At 54.4% G+C, this 27816-nt stretch overlaps 1 protein-coding gene across 1 annotated transcript; it reads right to left on the bottom strand.

Annotated features, from left to right (window-relative positions):
• Positions 1-27816, bottom strand: Arhgap27 (Rho GTPase activating protein 27). The gene is made up of 17 exons (XM_059271922.1): positions 27687-27816; positions 25772-26755; positions 8132-8557; positions 7633-7815; positions 7369-7449; positions 7213-7296; positions 6881-6948; positions 6479-6569; positions 5984-6088; positions 3725-3823; positions 2738-2840; positions 2492-2614; positions 2321-2419; positions 2073-2150; positions 1839-1973; positions 1642-1747; positions 1-1527 (listed from the first exon to the last, which is right to left on the bottom strand). Exons 2-17 carry the CDS (start codon positions 26558-26560, stop codon positions 1350-1352), a joined length of 2748 nt encoding a protein of 915 aa, XP_059127905.1. The 5' UTR covers positions 26561-26755; positions 27687-27816; the 3' UTR covers positions 1-1349.

The raw sequence follows: 27816 nt of genomic DNA on the forward strand, positions 1-27816 counted from the left end.
ACATATTTTATTTAACAGTTGTTAGGTTGCCTTAAGACTTTAAATATGTAGGTGTATGGCAAGAGGCCTCCATTTGTTCTCTCCTTGGCCCTGTGACCATCAGGGCTGGGCTTGCGTCAGCCTTAGTCACTGGGCCCTAAGCTCCAGATAGCATGCGTAGACCCCTGCCCCAGAGCACAGTGCCTGGCACATGAGGGCCCACAATAAATACTGACTGCAAGAAACCAAGGGGCAGTCCGAGTAGAAGGCTGGCATAGTATGAATGCTCAATAAATATCAGCTATTATTGTTTGTTGCGTCAGTGAGGGTGGGTGGAGCTAGGGGCTCAGATGAACTGAGGTGGTGTGTGCATGAGGAAGGAAGGGGACAGCTGACACATGTCCAGCTCTCTTTGCCCGAGGCTGTGACCTCTCCAACGGGCCTCTCCCAGCTCTGTACGGCAAGTGGGTACCAGGTAGGCACCCAGCCAGGGTTCAGGCACGGGCTGGGGGCTTCTCTTTATGCTGTTTTTCTTCCACCAGAACAGCTGTGACAAGTTCCCTGCTTTCTGAAGGGACCCCCACCTCTAGCCCATGCAGGGCACTCCAGCATATTTACTCTGCTCTGTCCAGATGCTGCCGTGGGGGTGGGGAGTCATCTCCTCCTCTAGAAGCTGGGTTCGCTGCCCAGGGGAGAGTCTTTGCAGGGATTCAGATCACCCTTGGAACCTGAAGTCACTTGACTTCTGCAAGCCCCAGTTCCCTGGAATCCTGTGTAGTCGATGCAGGGTAAAAGCATGTGGTGGGCATGAATAAGCCTTGTAGAGAACAGGTGTGGCCCAGGGAGAGAGGAAAGCCTAGGAAAAGCCCTCCGGTGGCCTGCAACAGGGTGGCACAGGAGCACCAGGCTGAAGAAAGCAGCCCACGTCCTGGGCTGGCAGCCAGGGACAGTCCTCCCCTGGCAGCTGGGACAGCGTCAGTAGCTGCTTCAGGATCAGAGCAGGACCTCCTGCATAGCACGGGTCCTACACGGTCTCCACCCAGGCCTGGCCAGGTGCAGGCCCGAGGAAGCCAGAATGCCTTAATCCAATCCCTCCTCCCAGCCATGGCCCTAGAAAGCACTCATCCCCCCCGAGGCGCATTCTCGCATCCACACAATAGGTGGCGCTGTAATCAAGAAAGGGCCCTAAGGAACCCCTAATGGGGATACAACAGGGAGAAATCACATTTCATGAACTGGAGTCACGAAGGGGGGGGGGGTCACCGTATCCTCTGAATCGAGGGGTGCAGAAGTCACAGTGCAGCAGGGTGGGAGGCGGAGAGCCCCAGAGGAGGTCCAGCCTCATGGCCTCAGCCACCCAGGGTCCGCAGTCAGTGCGGCGGGAAGATGTCCGCGCACTGCTGTAGGATGAGCTCCACCACCTGGTTCTGGAACACCATGGTCATGGGCATGCTGGCCTCCTCTATCTCAGGCCGCAGCAGTGTGGGCCCGAACACTATGGCCACGTTCTGTACAGACATACGGTTCTGCTCGCCGTGCTGGATCACCCTGCAGTGGGAACCGTGGGACCAAGAGCTCAGAGGTTGGGGAGTCTCTCAACAGGGGCTCCAGCCACGACCAGCCCTTCCTTCCTTTCTGCCCCGGGGAGTCTGGCTTGCTCACCGGCACAGGTGCTGGATGAGCAGTCGGAGCGTGTCGTGGTTGGGGGTGGGCAGCGTGCGCACCAGGTCACGCACACAGCGGCTGCGCTGGGCCGGGTCCTGCAACTCTGGGTGAAGGAAAGGACCAGAGACGGTCTGCTGCTGGCTGTGACAAAAGTGGCCCAACCTCCCCACCCGTCCTCGCCCTAAGCCGCTCACTGATGGCCGCTATGAACTGGTGGAAGTGCGAGAAGGGGAAGAGGGGTTCTGGCAGCTCTCGGAAGAAGAGCTTCAGGGCGCCCGTAATCACGTGGACGTCCTCCCAGCGCCCATCGTCCAGGTCCAGGCGCTCATCTGCGGCGAGGAGTGGGCGGGGGGGGGGGGGGATTGAGAGGCAGTCAGCACCCGCTTGTGCTTTCAGCCCCCAGGGTAAGCACTGGGGAAGAACCTCACCGTGATCCACCTTATAGCGCAGCTTCTGGATGGTGGCCAGGTTCCCACTGATGCGGTACAGCCCGTCGATGTCCAGCCCTGAGGGAAAGGGAATGAATGGCTGACCCTGGGAGAGCTTGGGACCCTAGCAATTTCTACTCAGGATCTCCGCATCTCCTTCCCCTTGACCCTGTGCTCCCCCAGGGGTCTCCACCCTTTGCTCCTAGAAGCCGGCCAAGGAGCTCTGCCCTGTCTGCATGCTTGCGTACCCCGGGCCTCGACGGTGCGGATGCATTGCTGCACGAAGCGCGGCACGGGGCTCCTCTCGCGCTCACACAGTTGAGCCAGCGCACATCCAAACACCTGGTCTGGGGGAGAGATTGGTCAGCACCGCCCAGACCCGTGCCACCTGAACCCGGATCCCGGCGAGCTGCAGGTACCTTTGATGTAGCCCTTGTCCCGCAAAGACTGCAGAGTGGGACGTCTCTGTAGGAATTTGCGGAGCTTGTGCCGGACCCTGCTCAAGTCGCTCTCCTGGCCTCCGGGGCTCAGCGAGGGTGAGGCTGTCACAGACCGAACTCAGTCAGTAGGTGGCAGTAGGATAGCACCGACAATAGACCCCAGCCAGGGCACACCCCCTCCCCGGGGACTCTTCGGTGGTCTCCCCAGCTGGCCCCATTGCACACCTGCATGCACATCCTCCTCCCGCCAGCTTCCGAGGCGCTCACTGGATCCGAAGTCAGCACTGCTGGGCTCACCTTCCTCCCCCTGGAGCAGCAGGCCTGCGGACTGCAATCAGACAGTCTCAGAGAAGCAAGGCCTGGGGCCAGCTGGGGCCTCTCCCCAGCAGCTCTGGCCTGGAGACATCCCAGGAGGAGCCTGCTTTCTCTTGGCAGGTTACTGTCTAGGAATCAACTTCCACTTTCCCTGGCTGCGGAGTCCACCAGGAGCTGCAGGGTCATTCTTCCCTCCCCCTTTCTTTCTTATCCAGGCCATCTTCAGCAGCCTCCCAGCTCCTGACCTCCTCACATAGCACTCAACTCTCTACATCCCGCCCGTGAACTTGCAGTTCCCATTAGGTCAGACCATTGCTGATTGCACCAACATTACCTTCTGCATCTGGATTCCTGCTTCTCCTAACACAGTCAAAATCTGTACCCAGCGCTAACGCATATGGAATTCAGAATCAAATACTATCAGGCTGTTGCCACGTAAATAGCTGTTGACTCTGTTTGCATGCTAGGCCAGTCTGTCACTGAGCTGTGTATCCACAAGGCATGATTGACACCACCAGGGCTATGGCTCGACGGCAAAGCACTTGTCTAGCAGACACGGGGCGCTTGAATTCACTCTGTTGACCCTTCATCTCCTAGTTTTAGCTGTCACTCCTGCCTGAGGCCCATTCCCACGGTCTTTATGTACTTTCCCACCCGCCACCCTTATAACGAGAAGCTTCTTCAGGTTGCGCCTGCCTCCTGCATCATCCTGCGAGACCAGCCCCAGAGCTGGAGTCACAAGCTTCTGGAAAGTCCCTCTTGTCAGTAGATAGGCCGCTCTCGCAGGGTATGGCACTATTCCATTGGTGTTATGGGTTCTCTGTGTATAGCTGAGGGTCCTGCATAAGAGGCCCACGTCCCTCTCTGTCAGCCCCGGAGGCCCCAGGCTCCGCCTACCAGCTCCTCGATGCCTTCGGCAATGGCCTTGTGCCAGGTGCTGATGATGGCTTCTGAGTCATGCTGGATCAGATACTCGGAACCATCTCGGCTTCGCAGCTGAAGGGACACAAGTCAGTCAGTTACCCCTGCTCCCTGGGTCTGTCTGGGGAGTGTGTATGTGTACTGAGAGGGAGGCGACCCGTCCCTCCCCAAGAGACTCAGAGCCTGCGAGAGCAAAGGCCTCAGACCAGATCCAAGTCTTCCTCTTTGTTTAATGCTGCGGCTGACAGTGTTTGTGACAGGTGGACTAAGTGGGGTCCAGTACATTTGAGTCACTTTCCTCATGGGCACACAGCCAGTAGTGACAGATCAGAGCTCTGCTGGCCGGGTTCATGGCTGCCCAACACAGAACACAGCAGGCCTCCCCTGGGGGGCACTGGCAAAGTGATAGAAAATTCCTGTGGGAGCCTGGCTGCTGGAACAGCAATGATTAAAAAACACACATAGAAGAGTAGAACTAGATCATGGCTGGCCCATGGCTGACTCCAAACATGCAGAGTTGTTCCAGCTGCAATGTCTAGCTTTGGCAGGACATATCAATCCAGCCCTTCGGTCCAGAGAGAGGCAGGCGGCAGAACCTGGCTCAGACAGTGGGGACAACTCCTAGAGTCAGAGAAAGCTGTCTTTTGGTTGTTCTTCTTTTAAAATTGTAACCAAGAGCCCGGAGAGATGGCTCAGTCAGATGTTAAGACCCTTGTTGCTCTTGCAGGGGACCTGGGTTCAGTTCCCAGCACCCACTGGTGGCTCACAAGCATCCAGTTCCAAGGAGTCCAGTGCTCTTTTCTGACTTCTGTGGGGTACTAGACACACACACACACACACACATACACACACACACACACACACACACACACAGATACATAGAGGAAGAACACATAAACTAAATAAATCTAGAATTGAATAAAGCTTGGAGAATCATCAAAAATGAAACATCCAAGCTCCCTGCAGAGTGTCTGGACTGTGCCTCTGACTTTCTTCATACTATGCTATCTGAAGCAGACCTAAGGTCCTGGCTCAGCTTCCATGGAGCTCTTTGAAAGGGCATACATTCCTCTAGGCCCCAGGTTCATAGGGCTACACTTTAGAAAGTTCTTAAAGAACCAAGGGTTAGGAAACAGTTTAGATTCCCTGGAACCCACAGAGGACCCCCTCCCTAACAGTAAAGATCTATGTAACTGACTACTGTCCCTCTTCTCTTTTGCTGCCTGAAGAAATAGAGCTAAGTTTCTCTGTGTGACCACCAGAGCACACCTCCTATTCACTGTCTGTCCCTACCTAGCTCCTCCCCATCCCGGAACATCCCTAACCTGTTTTCCCAGCTACTGGCTACTTTTTTTTTTTTTTTTTTTTTTTTTTTTGGTGGTGGTTTTTACCAGTTCATTGCCTGTGGGGTGTGTGCGTGCATGGGTGTGTGCATGCAGGTGTGTGCATAGTTCAACCTCGGGTGTTATTCCTTAGGTGCTTGCTGTCTACTTTGTTTCTGTTTTGGACAGGGTCTTTTGCTGACTTGGAATCCAACATTTAGGTCAGATTGGCTGACCAGCAAGCCCAGAGAATCCATGTCTGTTTTCCCTGCTCTGGGATTGCAAGCATGTGCCACCATCAGACTTTTACGTGGGTTCTGGGGATCAAACTCGGGCTCTCGAGCTGGTATGACAAGCACTTCACCAACTAAACCATCAGCCCCTCACTGCCTGTATTTTTCTAGTGTTCTGCCTCACAGCCCTTAGGGACTGTCAAAACCCCGAACAGTGAAGGGCGTGGCACTATGAGGCCCTTGTGTGGCTGGCCACAAGAGTCTTCTTGCTCTACCTGCTGGGGGAACCTGACCAGCTTGTCACTGTTCTATTCACTGGGGACCCAATAAAAGCTGGAATCTGGGCTCTGGCCAGTGAAAGCAGGTCCCTGGCTCAGCCCATCACAGTGAATGGCTAGAGTCAGAGTCTCTGGTCTCAGGCTGGTGGCTGAGAGAAGAAGGCCACTCTGGGGACAGTGGTTTCATCTCCCAGAGACCTGCTTCTTACCTCAGTGGCAAGGGGTATTAACTCTGTACCCAGAGTGAGGACTTTGGACAGCATAGTGGCAGAAACACTGAACCCAAGATGGGGCAGCCTTGATTTTGGTCTTGAGAATTCTGGCCCTACTTTCTGCAGGTCCCCATTCCTGGACCCTGTCTGTAGTGGGATTCACGGGCCCCTTTCTCATCCTACCACTCACCTCTAACACATTCTTCTTGCTGGATTTGTCTTTGGGGGCCCAAGAGAGAGAGGCCCCCTTCAGTTCGACCGTGTACTCAGGGGTGGAGAGCTTGGAAGGCTGCCTCTGTGGGGGAAGGGAGGAATGGAGGAAGCAAGATTATAAGGGGCATCCACCCAGACTGGGCTCTGACATACCAGCCTCCTGGTGCATCTTTGTCCTAGAACCTGCTGAACAGCAGGAAGGAAGACAAGGAAGGAGCCCAACCTCACGTTGTGAGCAGGTATGCCAGACCCCAGCCTCCCTTTCTCCAGACTGGAGCTATCCACCCCCAAGGACTGTTCTTCAGGCCCCAAGTGACTGGAGCGGCTTGTACTGTAGTGAATCTGCCATCATTGCCCCCCTTTGCCAATATACAGCTCCTTGGTACTTGGGTACCCATCTTTCAGGCCAGCCTTTCCCAAACCAGACCAGAAAAAGATCAGAAAGTGTCCCTTGCTCAGGGACAGGTCTCACCAGGCCACCTGCAGCTGAGGTCTTTGAGTCCTTGAAGAAGGTCAGGACGCCTCCCTCCAGTACTGTCCAGGAGGCACTCCAGTGTTTCTTCCTGAGTATGGAGGGAAGTGGGGTGGGTGGGGCTTAGATTTGCTCCTAATCTGGAGGACTCACCCCCCCATCACACCCTTCACAGGACATAGAGTTTTAAGAACACAGCTTGGGGCCCTGGCCTGAAAGAGCTGGATTCCCATCCCTAATAGCTGGTAGCCAAGGAACCTTAGGTGCCTCAGTTTCCTGACAGGGCCCCAGATGAAGTTGCTACGAGGATTAGTAAGAGTGTGGCATGAGGGAGCTTAGCACTTGGTGAACTTGGTCATCAAGGCCCACTCCGCCATGGTTGGGGTTGGGACAGGCCCTCACCGAAGTCTCCTCCCCTTGTCCACTGTCTTGGTACGATGGAGCACTCCTGCCTTGTCCAGTGTCTTGGTCTAAGAGAATGGGGGGTGGGGGAGAGGGAACGGTTATGAGGGGGCAAGCAGTAAGGGACAAAGCTAGCATCTCCTCATCCGGAAGTTCCCCCACAGGCTAGGCCTGAGGCTCACTGAACCCTGTCAACCTGTCGGCGGTGGTGATGTCCCTACAGAAGCAGGCACAGGGAGATTTCTCCAGGGCTCCCTCTGCTCTGGGGCTTATAGAGAAGGGAAGAATTATTCCACCAATCCCTGACCCCAGACTCCATGGTCCTTTCCCACCTTCTCCTCTGGAGGGCTAGCCTGGGCTGGAGTGTCACTGTCCTGGCTGGATTTGCGAACGCTTCGAGGGGCAGGGATCGGGACCTGGGGAGAGAGACACTGTGACCTATCATCCCCTCCACCCTCCCTGGCTCTCTCCCTTCTCCAGCTGTTTACCTGGGGCAGCTCCCACCGGACAGAGGAGTCCTCTGGGTTGTAGAAATATGGCTTCCCATGCTGGTCCTCCAACTTCACCCACTGTGGACACAGGGATGGTCAGGGCCCTCAGCCCAGAGTCCAGGGTGGTACCAGGGGCTGGAGCACCCGACTTAGCAATGAATGGCGTGGGGTTTGCATTTTAGTCTTGAGGGAGGTCCTAGGTGAGGAAGTCTGGGGAAGGAGGGACAGCTAGAGGGGGTCCGTCAGCTAGTGATGTCCTACCTGCTCTTGAGTGAACTGGTTGGTGTAGAGCGTCTGCTTGTTTGGGGTAATGTGACAGGCCCAGCCAGGGGGTGCAGCCACGGGAGAAGTGGGGCCAGGATCACTGAAGGAGCCCACAGGAGAATAGTCCTCCTCCGGGTAACTGGCCAGCAATTCCGGGTAGTCTGTTTCAGGAGTCGGGGGCTGCAGGGACCAGAAGATGGCGTCAGAGGTTCTGGACTCCTGCCTCCTCCACTTAGTACCAGACTCACCAAGAAGCAAGAAAAGGAGTCAGAGGCCCTCAGGGATGGCTCTGTCCTTACTCTCTGGTCCTTGAAAAGCAAGAGGTGGGGTCAGAGGTGGCCCCGTCCCCATTCTCTGGTTTCTGATTGAGGGATCAAAGATGCTCTGATATGCCCGCCCCCCTCCCCGTCCCCCCTTCCCCATCCCACCCCTTTCCTCTGATCCCTGAGAAGGAGGAGGTGGGATCAGATGCCTTTGGAGGGGCCCCGCCCCTCACCCTCTGTTGGCCCGGGCTTCGCGGGCTCAGGCTGGGTTGCATCTCCAGCTGCTCCTGGAGCTCCTCGTCCAGGTCCTCAGTCTCGTCCTCCCAGGCCGTCTCACCCGTCAAGGGATTATAGAAGAACACCCTGCGACTCTCCTCATCCCAGTACTGGCCCCACTCTGTCGTCTCCAGGCTCTCCCCGCTGCCCACGGAGGCCCGGGAGGTGGCCGGGCTGGTGGCGCCTTCAGAGGCCTCAAAGGGTGACTCCCAGGTGGTCACGCCCGTGTCGGGGTTGTAGTAGTAGGGGCGCCCAGTGTCCGTGTCTGTGTGCGTCTCCCACACTGGGCTGAGCCGAGGAGGAGCTGCCGCCGCAGAGCGCGGCGAAGTGGCCCGAGCTTGCCTTTCTACGTTTGCGTACACTGGCTCCGGGGGGTCATCCACCTGCTGGGGGGCAGAAGGAGACGACTTGTGGGGCAACTCCAGAGTAGGCACACGGTGTGGCCTTGGACATTTGCAACCTGGGCGACCTTCAGCAAGCGCTGGTACTCCTCTGACTCAGTTGCCCTGGGTGGAAAATGTGTGCTTTGCCCATCCCAGAAATTATGGTAAAAGTAAGGAAACGCTTTGGAAAGTGCGGCCTGAAACAGTGAGCGCCATAGATGGAGAGGTCAGTTTGTTAATCTTACAACAGTAACTCAGCTCTCGGGAGTCTGCACTCAGAGGAAGGGGACGCGTCGGCGGCAGCAGACCAATGCCTGGGGCCTGTTTTTTCGTGGGCCTCATTTGGGGTCCTTTTGCAATCCACGGCCCCACTGAAGGCTCCCACCACCCTTGAAAGCTCCTGTGATGGAGTCTGTACTGCTAGGGGCAGGTTTAGGAGAGAGAGAAAGAGAGAGAGAGAGAGAGAGAGAGAGAGAGAGAGAGAGAGAGAGAGAGAGAGAGAGAGAGAGAACAGCCTGATGGGTTGGAGAATTAAGGGTCAAAGAAAGGAGAGGCCCCTTTCCCCCACAAAGGAGTGGGGCATCTGGGGTTTCATCTGGCTAGTCACAGAGGAGAAGCTGGTGTGAGTCACACTTTCTGCTTCCCTGTGGGCAGAGGGGCAAAGTCTGAGGCCCGCAGAAGCCATCCATCACCTGCCTGGGCTTGGGTTCTATTTCCTGCCACTCCTTGCTTGCTCTTGGCCTTGAACTTCAAGCTCTAGTTACACGGCAGTCACAGGTCCCCACCCCGCTGCTGGACCTTCTGGGGCCCAGTGCATTCAGCTCCTCTGCAGCCTGTCTGTGTCCAGCTCCACCGGCTCACCCAACTGACAGTTTGTTCTTTAGGTCTCAGCTCCAGAGAGTGTCAGGTTTCCCATCTCCCCCCACATCTCCCCAGATCCCACCAACATGCAGCCCAGCAACGCCAACCCTAAGAGAGACAGGCAGCCTTACCATCAACCCTGAGGCAGCAGGAATGCATGGGTGTGTGTGTGTGTGTGTGTGTGTGTGTGTGTGTTTTCTAAGAATAGACAATGCTCCCAGCCAACAGTACACCTCAAAAAGCTAATAAGGGTGGGCTGGGGAGAGTGCTCACACGGCATGCTCACATAGAACCCTGGATTCGATTCCCAGCACTGCACACAAACCAGGCATGGTAGTACATGCCTGTAACTCTAGCACTCAGAAAGGCAGAACTTCACAAGTTCCAGGTTATCCTTGTCTACATGTGGAGTTTGAAGCCAGGTTGGGGTACATGAGACCCTGCCCCCAAAAGACCAAAGTCAAACAAAATGCTGACAAATGATCTCTCTGGGCAGTGTGATTATAGGGGTTACGTTTTTTGGAGGTGGTGGTGCTGCTGCTGGGTAACTGAACCCTGGGTCTCAATTACAGAAGGCAAATAAGTACTCATCCATTGCGCTCCGGCTCTGAGCTCTTTTTCCTTTAAAATTTTTGGAGATTCCACTTTTTGTAACAGTATTTTTTTTTTTTTTAAGAAAACACAAAGTGGGCTGACAAGATGGCTCAGTGGGTCAAGACGACTTCTACCAAGAGTGATGACCTGAGTTTGATCCCTGGGACCCACATGGTGAAGGGTGAGAACTAACCAGCACAGGGTGTTTTCTGTCCCCCCATGTGTGCTGTGACACACTCACACAAGGCACAATCATCACAAACGTTGGCTGAGACACCCGTGTAAGGGGGAGCATGTCGTACTCAACGTGGCTTCTCCCTGCATTTTAGGAAGGAACATAAAAGGCACTCATTGGGGCTGGAGAGATGGCTCAGTGGGTTAGGGACGTTTGCTGCTCTTGCAGAGGCCCTGAGTTCAGTTCCCAGCACCCACAACTCTCTAACTCCAGTTCCAGGGGTTCTGATGCCCTCTTCTGACCTCTTTGGGTACCAGGCACACACGCGATGCATGTACATACATGAGTGTTTGTGTTCACACACATAAAAATAAGTAACTATTACTGCCCCCCCACCCCACCCCCACCCCCGGTCACTCATCTCACAGATTCCTCTGCTCTGTTGTGCGGTAGGAACTGAGCCACCAGGCACTGGGGATGCAGCAGAGAACAAATGGAGGAGGCCAGTCCCTGCTTGGCAGAATCTGCCTCAAGTGCACACAGGGCAGGTGCGGGGTGTGGTAAGTGCAGCTTGTCAATGACAGGGGTCGCTGCTGAGAAAGACTGCAGGGGTGGTGGGGGGCGGGGGAGGGCAGCGGGAGGGCTCAGCAGTTAAAGGCACTTGCCACCAGGCCTGACAACCTGAGTTGGAACGCCAAGACCCATAGGGTGGAGGGAGGGAGAGAACTGAGTCTGCCCAATTGTCCTCTGACTTCCACGGCATGATTGTGTGTGCAAGAAACAAGTAAATAAAATAGAATAAAAAGACACGTAAAGGCACGGTGAGACATGGGAGGCTAGGCCCAGGACGCAGGTGCTGGGCTGAGGCCAACAGTTCTTCTCCTTTACCCCTCCAGGCTCGTGCGGTGGAGACAGGACTTTCTGCACACTTCTCCTTTTCCCTGACCCCAGACCTCATGTGGATTCCTGTATTTCAGCTGCACCAGGCTATCCCGCCGCCGTACCAGAAGAAGCACCTATCCGCTTCCTCGATGACCACTTCCTTAGGCTGTCCCCTTGGCCCGGCTGCCCTTCTCTCCTGTCCTCCCCACACTGACTTTGCTTCTTAGGGAGCCTCAAGTCACAGCCTCTCAGGGCGTAGATCTAAGCTGCTCACCGCTTTGTTAGGGTCCAGTGGCGTTCTGCCTTGGAGGCTGGGTAGCTGCCCACCTTCCTTCCTTCCTTCCTTCCTTCCTTCCTTTCTTTTTCTCTCATTCCTTTGTGGATGTGGTGTGTGTGTGTGTGTGTGTGTGTGTGTGTGTGTGTGTGCACATGTGTGTGCATGTGTGTGGTCTGAGGTTGACAGTGGCTGTCTTCCTTGATCACTCTCCACCTTATATATTGGGGTACGGGTCTCTCACTTGAAGCCGGAGCGCACTGATTTGAGCTAGCCAGCTTGCTTTAGCGATCCCCCGTCTCTGCCTCCCCAGCACTGGGATTACAGGCAGACTACCATGTCCACCTGGCTTCTACATGGGTGCCAGGGATTCAAACTCTGGGCCTCATGCTTACACAAGTGCTCTACCCACTGAGCCGTCTCCCCTTTCCCAAGGCATGCATCTCTTCTCGTGAGTGTGACATTGGATGATGTGCGGACGCCACTGCCCCCATCAGGTGAGACAATGCCCTGAAGCATATAACAGACCTGTTCAAACGCTGCTCTGATATGCAAGTCGATCCTGTGGCGAATGTCAGAAACTCACAAACTCATACCTACTGAGCAGAATGTGAGAAAGGATTTGCTGGGGAGGAAGGTTTGAGCCACAGAGCCCAGGAGATTCACTGGGACAGGACAGACACCATAATGAGAGGGAGCAGAGAAGGCAGAGAGGTCTCCTGCCCCACACCTAGATGCGCTGGGATGGGGCGCAGGGTGGTGGTGGTTGGAAGGGTCCATGGGGGTTAGGGGGATGCTGTGATGCTGCTGGGCTCTTTGGAGCAGGGATGATGCTTGACAGGTTACTGGAGCTAAGGGAGCTCCCATAGGGACACACCAGCAGGTATGGGGGACACTGAGGAGAGAGAGGTTAGGTCCCTGGAGTGACAGGGGCTCTCGCAAGAAGAGACGACGCAGAACCATGTGGTGGGGGCAGGAAGCGTTGGGAAGCCGTGCTGCCCGAGAGACACCAAATGCGTGAGGTGGAAGAGAGGGACCCTCAGAGGCAAGCAGGCACAGCCCGCTCCTCTTTGAAGCTACAGCCATGGAACTGTAGTTCTCACTGGTCCCTCAAACTCTGGACCTCTCCGTGGACCCCCCCCTCCCCGCCCCACCCCCAGGGATGAGCTGAAGGGGCTTTCCTCGGCTGGTAGGGTCCAGCTGGGCTCTCATTGATCCAGGGTCTGTGTAGGCCCTTCACTGTGCTTTTTTTTGAGGGGGGGGAGGGGATAGTGTGGCTGGCCGTGCTGGCCCCCACTCTGGAGACCCACATGCAGCCATAGCCTAAAAATAGCATCAAGGGCTCCTAAGCTGTACCGTATAGACTCGGCCTGAGTGGGGAAGAGGAAGAGGCCTCCCCACCTCAGGTCAGAGGACGGAGCCAAGAGAGATTTTTCCTCTCACCACAGATACCCCTTCACTTCCTTATGGTAATTCGCTCCTCGCCTTCAATCCCCCCTCTTGTCCACAGTGGTGGAAGCCCTGGTTCTCTTGCCCCAAGCTGGGGATCTCCGATCCCTCTGTGCACCCTTCCTGGACAGGAAAGGCCTCTAAGAAGAAAAGCGCCTAGACCACCCGACGCATACTGTTCTGAGCTCTGCAGTCAGCTACTAACAGAGTGGGGTGCAGGCCCGCTGCAGCTCCGAACCCAGAAGGCCCCCGGCCACCCCATCAGAGGCCGAGGCTGCCCCCGAGTCCTTCTAGCCTTACCTGCGCCCTCAGGGCCCGGCTCTGCCTCCCGGCCAGTTTTGCAATCATGTCCACCATCCCGGCCCCTCTGAGTTGCTGGGATGGAGCCTGGGAAGATTTTTTGGGGGGTGGAGCCCAGGACCACAACTCTGGGCTGACACAGGGTAACTGGGAAACAAGAAGTTGCCCTGAGATGGCGGGAGGCTGAGGCTGTGACTGGTTTCCTGTCAGGGCGGCGGAAGTGCCTGAGACAGAGTTGCCGATGGGTGGGGGGTGGCGCAGGTTGGGGTGTTTTCACGTTCCCCGGACTCCTCCGCGAGTTGTCCCCCTGTCCTCGGTGCTCTGGTGACAGAGGAGATTTAAACCCCAGCCCCAGATGCGGCTCAGAGCAGCCTGTGCCGAGATGCTCACACGTAAGTCACAGGTGAGATGGAAGGTGAGGCTCGGGCAGGGACAGGTGAAGGAAAGGCTGAGGAGAGGGCTTCAGCCCGGGCTAGCCTAGGGTACTTAGTAGCTTCCGTGGCAGACACAAGACGGTGAGTGGCTGTGAACTCCCCCGAGGCCCGGGAGAATGCGAAGAGAAAGGGGAAGGTGTGGAAGATTCAGACGAGGAAGGGGTTTGGACACATGCGGTATGGGGAAGCTGGTGTCTAGACTCTGCCAGCCATGAGAACAGAAGGGACAGTGACCACACCACCGTCTGCCCACTGACCACCTGGCGCTGCCTCCTCCAGCCTTGGTCACCAGGCCACACCTGTCTTCTTCCGCCTGGCTGGCCGCACGCACCCATCCCCACAGGTGTCTCTACATGTGTGTGTGAACCTGTCCACCCTCCACAGAGGACCGAGAGCGTGGAGGGCACCAGCCCAGCTGCTCCTCCTTCTGAGTTCTCCTCCCTCCACGGCCCCTAACCCAGCCACACAGTGACCCGGCATACCCCAGGTGGGCAGTTGTGGCTGCTCCACCAAGTCCCTGGCGACCACCTTGTCTGTCCTGCCCCTCCCCAAGGTGCCCTTCCTTCATGAGCCCTGTTGTCCCGTGAGTCCCCAGCTTGTTTCCAGTTTAGGCTCTGACGCCTGGCCTGGTGTCACACGATGTCACAGAATGGAGATGTGACATAGAATTGAACACTTGGTGAGAGCATGGAAGACTCAGGCTCGGTGGTCCTCCGCCCTTTGGGCACCCTGCCATCGCTCCATCGGAAGCCCCCAGGACACCTGGTCCACTGTACTGAGAAGCCAGCACCGCTCTGGATGCCCAGGCTGGCTCTCGGGCTAAAGCGGCTTCCCTTCCCCCAGCATGCGGAAGCCATGACTACAGCTGGAGCCCGCAAAGCGCACCATGCCGAGAGTTACACAGCAGGAGGGCCAGAGCCAGGAGCACAGACTGGCTGCCTATCACTCCATCTGCTTCTCCCAGCTGGGCCTCACCTTCAAAACCCTCCTCGGAAGGGCGGGCTGCTGGCAGACAGTGCAAGAGGGGAACCTTCCTTCCCTCTGGGTTGAGAGGTAAAACAAATGTCCCCAAACAGGGCATGCAATGGCCCGTGCCTGTAATTCCAGCACTCAGGAGACTGAGGCAGGGCTGTAAATTCAGAGGCAGCCTGGGATTTGTCCATTGTAGCCTCTTGACTATTAAGTGAGAATCTATGTCCAAAGAGAAACAAAGGAGAAAGGGAGGGAGAAAGAGAGAGAGGGGACTCAGTCGGACTGGCAGGGACTGGCCTCCGTCCACTCACTGAGTCTGCCGCTCTTTGCCACCCAGACTGGGTGGAGGGACAGCAGGAAGGAACTGCGCTTCTTGACTCATGGTTGTCACACAGTGGGTCCCTCCCCACTACGCCTCCTGTGGGCAGAGACTTGAGTTTCCCTCTGTATCCACCCAGGCCCAGCCGAGAGCTACATGCTCACGACTGGACAGGGGCAATGGGGGGCACATCAGGTGGTTTCCCTGCAGAGTCCTAGACAAAGCATTTCACTGCTACCCGGAGTGACTGTGCAGCCCAGGCCAGGGGCCCGGCCTCAACCGAATCCTAAACACAATGGGCTTCATTAGGGCTGAATTATCTTGATAAACACAGACTGACCAGACATCCAGAGGTGTGGGGGCTGGACTTTGTGGAGCCCAGTTTCTTTAGCTATAGCATGGGGCCTGTCTTCCTCCCCGCCCCCAGGGCTGCTTTCTGTGAAGGCCCAGCTGGCAGCTGAGTTCCCACACCCACAGGGCCCCGGTGAGAAAGCAGGGCGTGCTTCTCTTTTCCTGGTTCTGGGTTTCGGATTGGTCACCCTCAGCACCGGACTCTGCCCCAGCCTCTGTATGACCTCATGGAGCTGCCTGATGGGCCTGCTCCTCCTGGGTGGGCAAGATCGGGGCGAGGCTTCTCCCTGGTACATAACTAGAAGTAATGCTGGCAGAGAGCCTACAGAGTCCATCAAGGAACTCCCGGGCTGGCCAGTACAGCTGTGGCTTTGAGCCAAGCTGCAGAGGTAGGAAAGTGTGACCAGGGGTGGCTTTACCCACCCACTCCTCAGACTTCTCCCTCGCTTCAACGCAGGGCACAGACTTCTCCCTCGCTTCAACGCAGGGCACAGAGTCTCTTGTTCCAGCAGGCTTCTCTAACCCGGATCCTTACCGCCCCAGCGGCTGTGGAGGCTTCACCTCCAACCTCCATCCACCCTTATTTTTGATTACCCTGGTTCTGCTGGAGTTTCATGAACTTAGCGCTTTCTCTCCCCGCCCCCCCACGTGTGTGTATGTGTGTGTGTGTGTGTGTGTGTGAGAGAGAGAGAGAGAGAGAGAGAGAGAGAGAGAGAGAGAGAGAGAGAGAGAGTCTCATACACCACCCTTTCATGATGGTTTAAATTCTTGTCTTATAATCTTGGCACTGAAGAGGCTGAGGTAAAATTTGATGCAAAATAAAGAAAAAGAAAAGTTCACAAAGTTTTTTTTTTTTTTTTTTTGGGGGGTGGTGTTGTTTTTTGAGACAGGGTTCCTCTGTGTAGTTTTGGTGCCTGACTTGGATCTCCCTCTGTAGACCAAGCTGGCCTTGAACTCACAGAGATCTGCCTGGCTCTGCCTCCCAAGTGCTGGGATTAAAGGCGTGTGCTACCGCCGCCCGGCTAGTTCACGAAGTTTTAATGCACACACACAGTTGGATGCCTTGATTAACAACCAACAATGATAATAATCTGATGAGATTTTTTTTTTATGAAGCTGAGATTAATTTCTTGTTCTTTTCTTTCATTTTTCTGTTCCTTTTTTCTTCTTTTTTAAACTGAAACATCCTTATTTATTCCCCGAGGAACACTGGCACCTTTGGTAGGTGACAATACAATGCATTAGTCACAGCTCCTGGTGATGCTAGGGTAAACAAATCTATGACATTGGCACTGTATAACCCTACGGCACATGCAACTAGGTAGACCGTGCTCAGCACCTGACAAAGGAATGCGTTTACTGGCCTAGCTTTCTATCATAAGTGCGGTCTCCCCTTCTACTTAGGACAGGAATGTCACTGTGGAATGGCCAGGAGCCCCATACATTTGGTTACTATGTCTATTGATCACATCAGAAAGTCATGCCGAGTGACAGACTTGTTTGCCATCTAGGTTTGGTCAAATACACCCTATGACACCCACAAGACAATGAAATCACCTAACAATGCATTTCTCAGAATGTGTCCTCATGGTGCATGACACACGACTGTGTGTGCATACATAAAATCTTAGCACATTTGTAACAGTTTAACTAAGTCTATAATAAAGCATCAAATTTAAAAGCCATAAAATAAATGAAAGTACATTTGATATTTTATTTTATTTTTGTGGCACCTGGGATTGAACCCAAGGCTTCCTAGAGGCTAAGCAGGGGCTCTGCTGCTCAGCCACATTCTAGATTTTTCTGTTTTTTTTTTTTTTTTTTTAATTTAGAGATGAGTCTTGATAAGTTGTCCAAGTTACCCTCCAATTTTCAATCTTCCTGTCTCAGTCTCCCAAAGTTCCAACCTGCTGGACTTACATAAATGTGATTTAAAAAAAAAAAAATCTCGCCGGGCGGTGGTGGCGCACGCCTTTAATCCCAGCACTCGGGAGGCAGAGCCAGGCGGATCTCTGTGAGTTCGAGGCCAGCCTGGTCTCCAAAGCGAGTTCCAGGAAAGGCGCAAAGCTACACAGAGAAACCCTGTCTCGAAAAACCAAAAAAAAAAAAAAAAACCAAAAAAAACAAAAAAACTCTTTTTTTCTTTTTAAATTGAGAAGCCGAGGCAGGGTCTTTTGTTTTGTTTTGGGACAGGGTCTTACTATGTAGCCTTAGCTCTGTAAACCAGGCTGGCCTTGACTCACAGAGGTCTGCCTGCCTCTGCCTCCCAAGTGCTGGGATCAAAGGCATATGCCACACCTGCCCAAGTCTTACTAGGGTTCAAATGATCCTCCTGCCTCAGTCTCCAGAATGTAGCAGATACAAGCATGTGATACTGTGGCTGGTTTAAAAAAAAACTATAACATGGGATTTGATCTCCAGCATTGAAAAAAAATTAAAGTTGAAAATTTATGTAACTAAAGGTAACAAATGGTGCCTGGAGAGATGACTCAGCAGTGAAGAGCTGTGTCGTTCTTCCAAGGATCCAGGTTCGGTTCCCAGCACCCACACTGAGCAATTCACACCTGCCTGTAACTCCAGTTTCAGGGCCTCTGATGCCCTCTTCTGGCCTCTGCTGGCATCTGCATGCACATGGTGCACATAAACACACAGGCACACACACATACACATACATTTTTAAATCTAGGGGGAAAAAGTAACAAACGCTAGTGAGATATGGGGAAAGCAGAATTTGCCTGCAGCATGTAAGATGTGAGATGTAAACAGTACAGTCAGTATGCAAATCAGTGTGTGTTTCCCCAAAAGCTATAAATAGAACTACATATGCTGCAGCCATCTCACCATGGACATATATTCAAAGAAATTGAAGTCAGTATGTTAAGAAGACATCTGCACTACCACAGTCATTGTAGCTCTGTTCACAAGAGCCAACATACAGAAGCAACCTAGTTGTCCATCAATGGATGAATAAAGAAGACTAAGCATAATGGAATACTACGCGGCCACAATAGAGTGAAATTCTACACAAGCGCATGAATGTAACTGGAGGACACTATGTTAAGTGAAATAAACCAGGCATGGGACAACTAATATAGTGTGTGTTCCCACTTCAAGGTGAAACCTGAAGAGTTGGCTTTGAAGGAATAGAACACAAAAGAGTGGTTGCCAGAGCTTGGGAAGGGTGTGTGTGAGGGGTGACAGAGAAGGAAAGGTTAGTGGGTCTAGAGGCTCAGTTAGATGGAGGAATAACTTTCTGCACTCTAGAGCACCAAAGAGCACCTATGCTTGACATCGAGTAGTTATGCATTTAAAAATAGCTAGTAGAGAGGGTTTTGAATGTTCCCATCACAAAGAAATAATGAATGTCTGTGATGATCAATATGATTACACTAATCAGTTTTTAAACATGTATGGAAATTTCACTGTGTGTGTGCTACAAATGTGTATGATTGCTATGTCAATTAAAAGAAAAATAAAATTATAGGGGCTGGAGAGATGGCTTAGCTGTTAAGAGCATTGGCTGCTCTTCCAGAGGACCTGGTTTCAATTCCCAGTACCTACAAGGTGGCTCACAACTGTCTGTGACTCCAGTGCCAGGGGATCCGATGCCCTCACACAGACAAATATGTACATAAAATAAAATAAATATTATTTTAAAGTTGGTGGTAGTGGCACATGCCTTCAATACCAGCACTAGGGAAGCAGAGGCAGAGGGCTATCAGGTTTGAGGCCAGCCTGACCTACATAGTAAGTTCCAGAACAACCAGAGCTACACAGAGAAACTGTGTTTTGGGGAAAATTATTTTTTAAAAAATCCTGTATACATATTTCCATTGAAAAAATTCAAGACTATTAATGGAGGGAAGGGCTGGTCAATGCAATTACAACTTAAACAAAAAATGAGAACTCTTAAGGAGAGTTAGATCAAGTAAGGAGTTGTTAAAATGACTTGAAAATATATCATTGTACTCACCGAATGAAAAGACACTCACCACCAGATTCAAATTTGTGGGCTCAAGTTCAAGAATCAGTAGATTCTCTCCAGTGTCATAGCACAAGTACAAAGGGGTAGGAGTAGAGAGGGAAAGGATAAACCAGTGGACCCACTCAGGAGTGCTAACTCTCAAGTGAGAGGAAACAAGGGGAAAGAAATACACACACTAAGAGTGTCCTGTGCTGGCGGGGTCCAGTCTGCTGCCCAATACACTAAGAATGTCCTGTGCTGGCGGGGTCCAGTCCTCTGACCAATATGCTAAGAGTGTCCTGTGCTGGCGGGGTCCAGTCCACTGACCAATACACTAAGAGTGTCCTGTGCTGGCAGGGTCCAGTTTGCTGCCCAATACACTAAGAGTGTCCTGTGCTGGCGGGGTCCAGTCCACTGACCAATACACTAAGAGTGTCCTGTGCTGGCGGGGTCCAGTCCACTGACCAATACACTAAGAGTGTCCTGTGCTGGCGGGGTCCAGTCCGCTGCCCAATACACTAAGAGTGTCCTGTGCTGGCGGGGTCCAGTCCACTGCCCAGCAGGTTCAGTAAGCGTCAAGACAGGATGTAGAGCTCTTATTTGCTTAGGGATACAAGGATGGAGGCAGAAGCCATTGATGAAATGGAAAATATGACAGAAAAAAAGGGAAGCCAATTACAACCCCCTCAGAGGAGGAAGACACAGGCTAACCGGGAAGTGCACCACAGGGCAATAGAATCCAGACTCAGCAGAATCCAGCAGAGGGAATCAGCTGCTAAACAAAAGCTGAGCAGAATGAATGTTCCTGCTAACAGACAAGCAATTGGCCTGGGTTTCTTTTTGTTTTTGAGATGAGTTCTTGGTAAGTTGTCCTGGCCGCTTTCACCTCACGATTCTCCCGCTTCAGCTTCCCAAATGCTGGCATGACAGGTGTATGCCACCCCCCAGTTCATACTAAATTTCAGAAGTGGAAATTTTACAAAGCCAGGGCAAATGAATACTTTCCTAATAAAATGCCAAATAGCCAAAATTAACTAGGGAACTAGCAAAGAAACAAAAACTGGGATAGACTGATTACTGATAATGATGGGGAATGCTGCCATAGGAAAGTGCCCTGATCTGGAAGGTTCCATGGGAAGAAATTACAGAATCCTTTAGGACTATCTGTGACATCACTTTCTTCCTTTAGGAAGCATTCTGAGATGTTTCCTGCCGATCCCATCACTGGAGAGAGGCAGCTTCCAAAGTGCCTTCCGTGCCACCTCGGGGACACGTTTGCCACACGTCTCCCAACGGTACATTTGTTGGCCTATCTTGCCTCCTGGACAGCAAGCTACCTGCAGCCAGGGCTTGCCTTTCCTTACCCTCCTTATGTGCAGCACCGTACCCGCCATTTCTGACTGACAGAGCCGCAGGAGCTACCTTCCTCCATCAGCTACTGAACTGCCTTTCGGCAAACTCCCAACAGGGAAGCCAGGAGAAGCAGACGCAGGAAGAGGACCCCGGAGCTGGCAGAAATAGACTGCAATTTCCCCGCTACCCTAACATTTAAAAGGAGGTCAAATAATTTTACAGGGGAGAGCATAGTAATTCACACATTCAAACAGGCTGGGGGATGTTCCTGCCTCGGGATGAGGAAGAGGGAGGCTGGGGTCCAGGATGAGATAGAGACCTATATGTCTCACAGGAGACACCTCCATCCAGGAACAAAAGATGCAGGATCGGGACCCCCAAGAGCCTGCAGATGAGCTGAGTGGAAGGGCGGGAGATCTGGGAATCCCCTCCACACACAGTCCTTCCTCAATTTAGAAACAGAGCTTCCCCAATTTAACCAAGCATTCTTATGCTCCAGAGCCACAGGCCTAGCTCTTCCAGCTCCCCCAGACACCAACCAATGGCCATTGTCCTCTTGCTTACTACCCTAGACCCTCTTCCGGCATGGAGCCCGGCGCACATTCCCAACTACCAGCTACTATGACCACGGGCCTTCCCGTACCTCAAGACCTGGCACTGATCACCTGTCTAGCTGACATTCGGCATTGAGGACTGTCCCCTCCCACTCCTGAACAGAGGGCAGGGGGAAAAAAAGTCCAGGGTTCAGATGGGAGGGGCAGGGATGGGCTGCTCCTGGGATCCAGTTTGAAGGCTAGGGGCTGAAGGGAACCAGAGACCAAGCGTGAGCAAGAATTCAGCCCCCTAGGATCTAGAGGACACAGGCTAGCCACCCAGCTTGCAGGGGTGAGGGCAGTAAGGAGGAGCATTCTGAGTAAGGTAAGTAGGTAAGGTAAGTAAGGCTGGGAAGGGGGAAAGGAGGACCTGGTCTCTCTGCTCTCCCCACAAGCCAGGGCCTAGGTCCTGGGACTCCTGGGTCAGCACGGAGGAAAAGACCAGGGCATGTACAAAGAAAGCAGCTGAGGCACCCAGGGCAGTCTTCCAAGCTAGGGATCCTGAGAGCTGCTGGGAGACTGGGGTTGGGGGGGTGGGGGGGGCGGGACCGAACTGGGACTTCTCACTGGATCTCCTTAATTTGGCCTCCACTCCCCACTTTTACTGATCACAAGCTTTTCTGAGCACATGGTTGACTGGGTCTGTCCCTGAGACATTTGTCCCAGGAAGTGTACTGGACAGGGAAGGATCAGGTGGGGAATCCAGGAGGGAGGCGGGTCCCTTTCTCCCTCAGGACTCCCAATACCCAGGAGGGATCACTCACAGTTCCTGAGGGCTGAGGTGGGGGGAATGAAGGCCCAGGGGCCTCCTTTCCGTTCAGGCTGGGTCCGAGCTCAGGAGCAGGGCCTCCGAGGCTGTTTGCATAAGTTCCCAGCAAGGTCTGTAACCTGTCCTGCCAGTGGCCAATGCCCAGGCGACAGGGGCGGGCCCTAGTCCATCTGCACCCTGGGCCTTCCCACCTCCAAGGCTAGGGCAAGCATTTTGACCACACCCCGAAATCTACTAGCTAGGGAGGCCAGAGGCCACAGGGGGAGGGCAGTACTGGGGATTGAACACTGCATCTTAAACGTTCTAGGCACGAACTGTGCACCCCAGCTCTCATTTTACCCTTTATTTTGAGAGAGTTCGACTAAGTGCACCAGACTGGCTTTGTGTTCACTCTGTAGGCCAAGGACCCTTGAAAATGGGATCCTACTTTCTCAGCCCCCTAAGTAGCTGGGATTACAGACATGGCCCCAGAGGCCACTTTGTCCCTTGGCTTCCTGTGTGGCACTAACCCTGTCGGGAGCGCTGGCTGTGGCCTCCTGACTAATCCCCCCTGCTGTAACCCGGATGTCAGCAGTGACAATTGGGAGGACTGCAGGGCTGTGGAATTATGCTCAGAACAAAGTGGATTTGCTTGTCTCCTGTTCCCACTGTTCTGGCCCAGAGGAACAAGGCTAGCCACTTCTGAGGGCCACCTCCCTGAGACTAAACTTGGTGGCTAGGGTGGGGTTTGGAGTCGGGAGACCTGGGTCTGATTTGAACACACTTCCTCTATGATCCTGTTTGTTTTGGGGGCCAAAGGGTGTCCCATGCTGCCTTCTGAGTTGCTAGGCACTGAGCTGTGTGTGCAGGCCTCTGAGTGAGAGGACATAGGACTGTCAGCCCCTGGGGGCTGTGTCTTACTGCACCTTGGGTCCACGGTGTCCAGCTCTGTGATCAGCACACACCAAGTGTAGCATGTAGTACTTGGGTGAGCTGTGAACAGAAAACCCTGAATGTGGTACAAGCTCCTGTCTTCTCTGGGTGTGCCTGCACTGGCTCCTGCTGAGTGGCCCGCCCTAAGGACGGAGCTGATAGACAACAGGCCCATCTGATGCCCTTTCACCTGCGACACCTGACACCTCGAGGTCCACACCTTTGCTCCTGTTTCCAGTCACTCCCTCCTTCCAGGGATCCTAACTAACCATCCCCCCTCCTGCCTCATCCCCCATCCCTCCTCTCAGCCTCATCCACTGACTCAGACTTTGGGATGCCTTGATGATTTCACCCTCTCACTCTGACCACAGCGTATCTCCCTCTTCTCTACCAAACTGTTGCCAGCTGCCTACCCTCTCCATCCACACCCTGCAGCCCCCGCCTTCTGGTGGCCATGTCGGATAGTGTCCTATGGCCTCCGTCTAACTTGAACTTCTGCACATGCACCTTAACTTCTAGGCTGCTTCTGCTTTTCCTCTTTGGTCCCTTTGTTTCCTCCCGAGCTCCTCTTTTCCCCCTTTCATCAACTGTATTCAGGTGCACCCCTTGTTTCTCTCTACCCCATGCCTCCTCCAAGGCCTCTGTAAACAGTGCCGCTGTCTGCCCACCAGTGTGAATGGGAAGCTGGGATTGAACCGCCCAACTGCTCTTCCCTGGCCCCAGACTCCTCTATCACCATGTATTATAGCCCTGAGCACAGGAGTTCTTCTCAAACCCGTTCCCTTCCAAGAGCTGCAGGATAAAGTCCAAATCCCCACAAAGCCCTGCCTGATGGTGGATACCACAGCCAGCACAAACTGTGGGTTAGGGCAGAACTCTGAAACCTCCATGCAGGTCTGTCCACACTCTCCTCAGCCCTTGCTCCACAACACCCTTAGCCCAGCTCCATACGGCCTGAACAACGTGGGACAGGAGTACCTACTGTCTACTATCCGTGTCACACCCCAGACGGGTCACCTCCCAGGGCTGTTTGTGTGCTAGCGTCATCCCTAGGTTTGAAGGCTCCCTGGGGGCACTTGGGAGGCATCTAATCAATTCATGCTTAATGAACAAGCTGGAGTAAGCAAATTGAGGTGGTGGATCGTGGCTGAGGGCTCTGAGGAGGTATGAGTGAGGATGGAGAGTATGAGTGAGTTGGAGTATGAGTAGGGTGTGTGTGTGTGTGTGTGTGTGTGTGTGTGTGTGTGTGTGTGTGTGTATCTATGTCCTCTGGAAAACTGCCAGGCTCACCTTTCAGGAAATTCTTTCCCATGCTGTTTGGGACAAGGAAGGGCAGGGGTGCGGTTTCCTTCCCAAGGGAGAACAAACTCGCCACCCCTGCAGTTTGCTGGGGACAGGGTGCCAGGGAGAGCCACAGCAGAGAATGTGCTACTGCTATACTTCGCGCACAGAAGCAAAAAGGGCCAGGGATGCTGAGTACTCTGTTGAAGCCACAGAGTTAACGAGAGCCAGCAGCAGCCTCTCTGACCAGCATCCAGGGCTCTGGCAGACTTCCTGGTTCCTTCTGTGTCAGTATCTGACCACCTTCAACTGTGTCCCCAAACTACTACTCACAACCAGGAACCTGCTGGGAGCTAGAGGAAGGATGGGGAAAGGTCAGGGATCCTGGTAGTTGGGGAGATTTCTCAGGAGATTGTGGCATCTGGGAGATTCTCTTTCTCCTTGGTCCCAGAGAGCCTGGATAGCCACCCTTGGACAAACTTGCATAGTGCTGGTTCATGGGTGAACAGGGATGAGCAATCCCACGGCCAGAATTCAGCACACCTGGCCATTTCCTACAGCCAGGAACTCATGGGGGCAGTAGACATATTCCCAACACTAGTAGGACCCATAATCTGGAAAGATCCGGGAGTTCTCTAGAGGAAGGGAGCCTGCTAAAGGGCGCCAGAGAACCAACCACAGGCGCCTGGGTTGGCGGATAAGTAGGACGACCATTGATCAGCTGCAGACACTTAAGCCGGTTGAGTGTTGTTCTCTACAGCGGCCACAAGGAGGAGGGATGATCCGCGGAAACCTGAGCGCAGAGGCTCTGAGCTGCAGCCAACGCCGAGTCCTCAGGACCCTAGCGGCTCTCCCTGCACCGGCTCCTGCCAAGCGCTTCCACGTCTCACTGCGTTTAAGGTTCACAACAACTTTATTCCTTGGGTATTGTTTACATACGAGGACACCGAGCCCGTCAGCAGCTGGCAAGTGACCCAGCAGAGTCAAATTCGGGTTTCAGTAGCCTCAGAACCTGAACTCTGCCTCAAGGCCACGCCGCAAGGCCACGTAGTTGGCCTATGGGGTCGCACCTCCTGGGTGAGGACACCTGGGACTCAGTGCCCGAGAGAGGAAGTGAGTTGTGGATAATGCCACAGCGAACGGCAGATGTCAACCCATTGGGGGCATCCCTTCCTCCTCCCGCAGGCCATTCCTCCCTAAAGGGTTCTAAAGTTTAAGATTACAGGGCCGAGCAAGAGAACTCTGAGGCTATAAGTGTTTAAAAACGCGCTCTGTTTCCGCTGTTTGAGATCAACACAGTCGGATTCCGAAAGAGAGGAGACCTCACTGCAACTGAACTTGAAAAAAAGCCCATTAAGAGTTTTTGTTTTGTTTTAAAGGAACCGAAATATTGGAAGCGGTCCCCAAGGGAAGCAGATGCTTGACTTTCACATCCACCAACTAAAATCTCATCTGACCCGAAAGAAGAGTGAGAGTTCACAGCTCCAAACCGCTCCTTACAGAGCAGGTGGCAGTTTAGGAACGTTATTCGGTGCATGGACCTGTCACAGGTTAGTTAATGTCCCAGCAGGGTTTGGGGCAGCACCCTATAACCAAGTTCATTTGCATTTTTGCATGAAAACATGAATATTCATGTGAGAGAAAGGGGCACACAACGACCTCAGTTAAGGAATCATTTGGGCTCTGCGCGACTGTGACCTCCCTCCCGTCCCCTCTCTCGCGGCGACCTACCTGCTTGGGTCTCTCCTCCCGCGGAGGGCAGCGCACGTCCGGGATGGCCTCGTAGACGTTCTCCGAGTCGCTGCGCACCAGGGGCCGCGGGCAAACCCAGGAGCCCGCCACGCTGGAGGCCTTGAAGTGGCCCGCGCTGCCCAGGAGGCCGGCAGAGGGCGCGGTGCCGCGGCGCGCCAAGTCGTCCAGGGACTGCGCCGGTCGCACGGGCGCTGCGGGCCGCACGTACAGGCAGGCGGGCCCTCCCGGCGCCAGGCTACTGCGCTGGCCTCCGGCGCGCTGTCGCGCAGGGCCACACAGGGAGCTGGTGCGGCCCCGGGGCTCGGTGGAGGAGCCATCGGCACCCACCGGGGTGCTCACGAAGCGGTAGTCGTAGGCCAGAGGTTCCGGGACTGCGGGGCGCGGCTGCGGCACCGAAGGCTGCGGGGCCGGGGCAGGGTCGCCGAGTGCGGGCAGCTCGCGCACGTACTGCGCGGGGAGGTAGAAGGGGCGACCCCCAGGCTCGCGCCGCACGTGCCACCAGTGCTCGGTGCTGCGGCGCAGCAGTCGGTAACGCTCGTTGGGCTGGATGGCGATACGGCGCCCGTCTTTGCCGGTGTACTCGAAGGGGTGCTCCACCAGCACGTACACATCCCCTTCGACGTCCGTCGCCATCGCGGCCACCGCGTTTTCCTGCGGGCAACGAAGAAGAGGAGCCGCCGAAGTCAGGACCGCGCACCCTGGAAGAGCACCGCGCCTGGGGCTCAAAGACAAGAGTTCGAGTCCCTCTCCTGCCCTTGCCCAGTGCATTCGGGCTTCAGTTTTTCCATCTCTGAAGTGGGGACTTGGATAAAATCATGTCTTAGGCTCCCATTCTTAAGTCTCCATTCTGTGCCGTTGATTGTGAGATATGTGTCTCGCTGCGATCCCGCGGTGAAGAAATTGAGGATGATTAGGAACTCAACTTTACTCTCCGGGAAACCTTGGCTCAAGGACCTGTGGGGACTGCAAGGTAGATAGCACATTTGCCTGATGGTTGGCTGAGCCTCGCTTTCCGGGTCGGCGAATTGGGAATTAAGGCCCCGGTCCCGCCGCTCCTCCGCCCCCGTCCCGCCCCACCCTGACGCCTCCAGCCTTCAGGGAATCCGTGGAAAGCCCTTAAGTGCCCCCTCCCTTAAGGAGTATGCACTCCGGGCAGGCGAGGGTAGCTTTGGGGCGCAGGCTCTGGGGCAGCCCCCAAGTTGTTCCTCCTTAGGGGTGTCCCTGCCTTTCTTAGTCCAGGGACTTTGACGTAGGGGCTTGGACAGCTAAGGCTGGAGAACCGGTTCTCTGGGTTTCTCTTTCCTTTCGCAGTGGCTTCGCTGCACACGTGAACTAGGAGTCCGGCCCGCCCAGCCGGGCCAGCACCGCCCCCTGCACTCCAGCTCCCAAGGCGGCCTCCAGCAGAAGAGGCTTCCTGTGTGCGCACCTGCGTAGGGATCCCCTACATTGCCTGCCTGCCTGCCCCGGAGAGTAGCTCCTAGAGGATGCATTGCGATAGTGTCACCAGGGTCCCCTAAAGTTTTTTGGAGTGATCACTATAATCCCCCCTCCTCCCGCCATGCCTGTTCAGTCTGGCGCCTGGTGTAGGGGGGAGAGGGACGATCCCAACTGTGTGCCTTCAACAAAGTGAGGCCGATGGCCTACCCCGGAAGTACTGGTCACTCTAAAACCCTACCCTGACCACTCCGTTTTTTGCCCTACATGGTGGCCTGGGGACCAGCAGTGGGGAGTTTGCCTTCTTGTTTTCAAGAATTCCTTGATGGTGTAAACTGAGTCACTGAGTACCCTGAGCTTGGGAGGCGGTATCACCGCAGATTACAGCTGGGCGAGCAAACCCTGGGATTGTGGACACTCGGGTACGCCCCCTTCCCCAGGACCCCAACTACGCACTCACGTTAGCTGGGAGGGTCTCAGGCTGCCCATGGGCTGGATGGGCGGGGCCGGCGGAGGGTTGCAGGTGAGGTCTCTACCATCTCTGAGGGCGGGACTTCCAAGGACTGAGACTGAAGGAACCACGCAGAACA

This window comes from Peromyscus eremicus, chromosome 8a (assembly GCF_949786415.1).
Source record: "Peromyscus eremicus chromosome 8a, PerEre_H2_v1, whole genome shotgun sequence".
NCBI lineage: Eukaryota > Metazoa > Chordata > Mammalia > Rodentia > Cricetidae > Peromyscus > Peromyscus eremicus.

Bases quoted from the DNA above. Each gene is read 5' to 3' on its own strand.
- Arhgap27 (XM_059271922.1), bottom strand. From the start codon at position 26,560: ATGCACTGGGCAAGGGCAGGAGAGGGACTCGAACTCTTGTCTTTGAGC. The intron at 6,570-6,880 runs GTGAGGGCCTGT...CTCCATACTCAG, and splicing joins GACAAGGGGAGGAGACTTCG to GAAGAAACACTGGAGTGCCT. The intron at 2,841-3,724 runs GTAGGCGGAGCC...GTCTGATTGCAG, and splicing joins CCGAAGGCATCGAGGAGCTG to TCCGCAGGCCTGCTGCTCCA.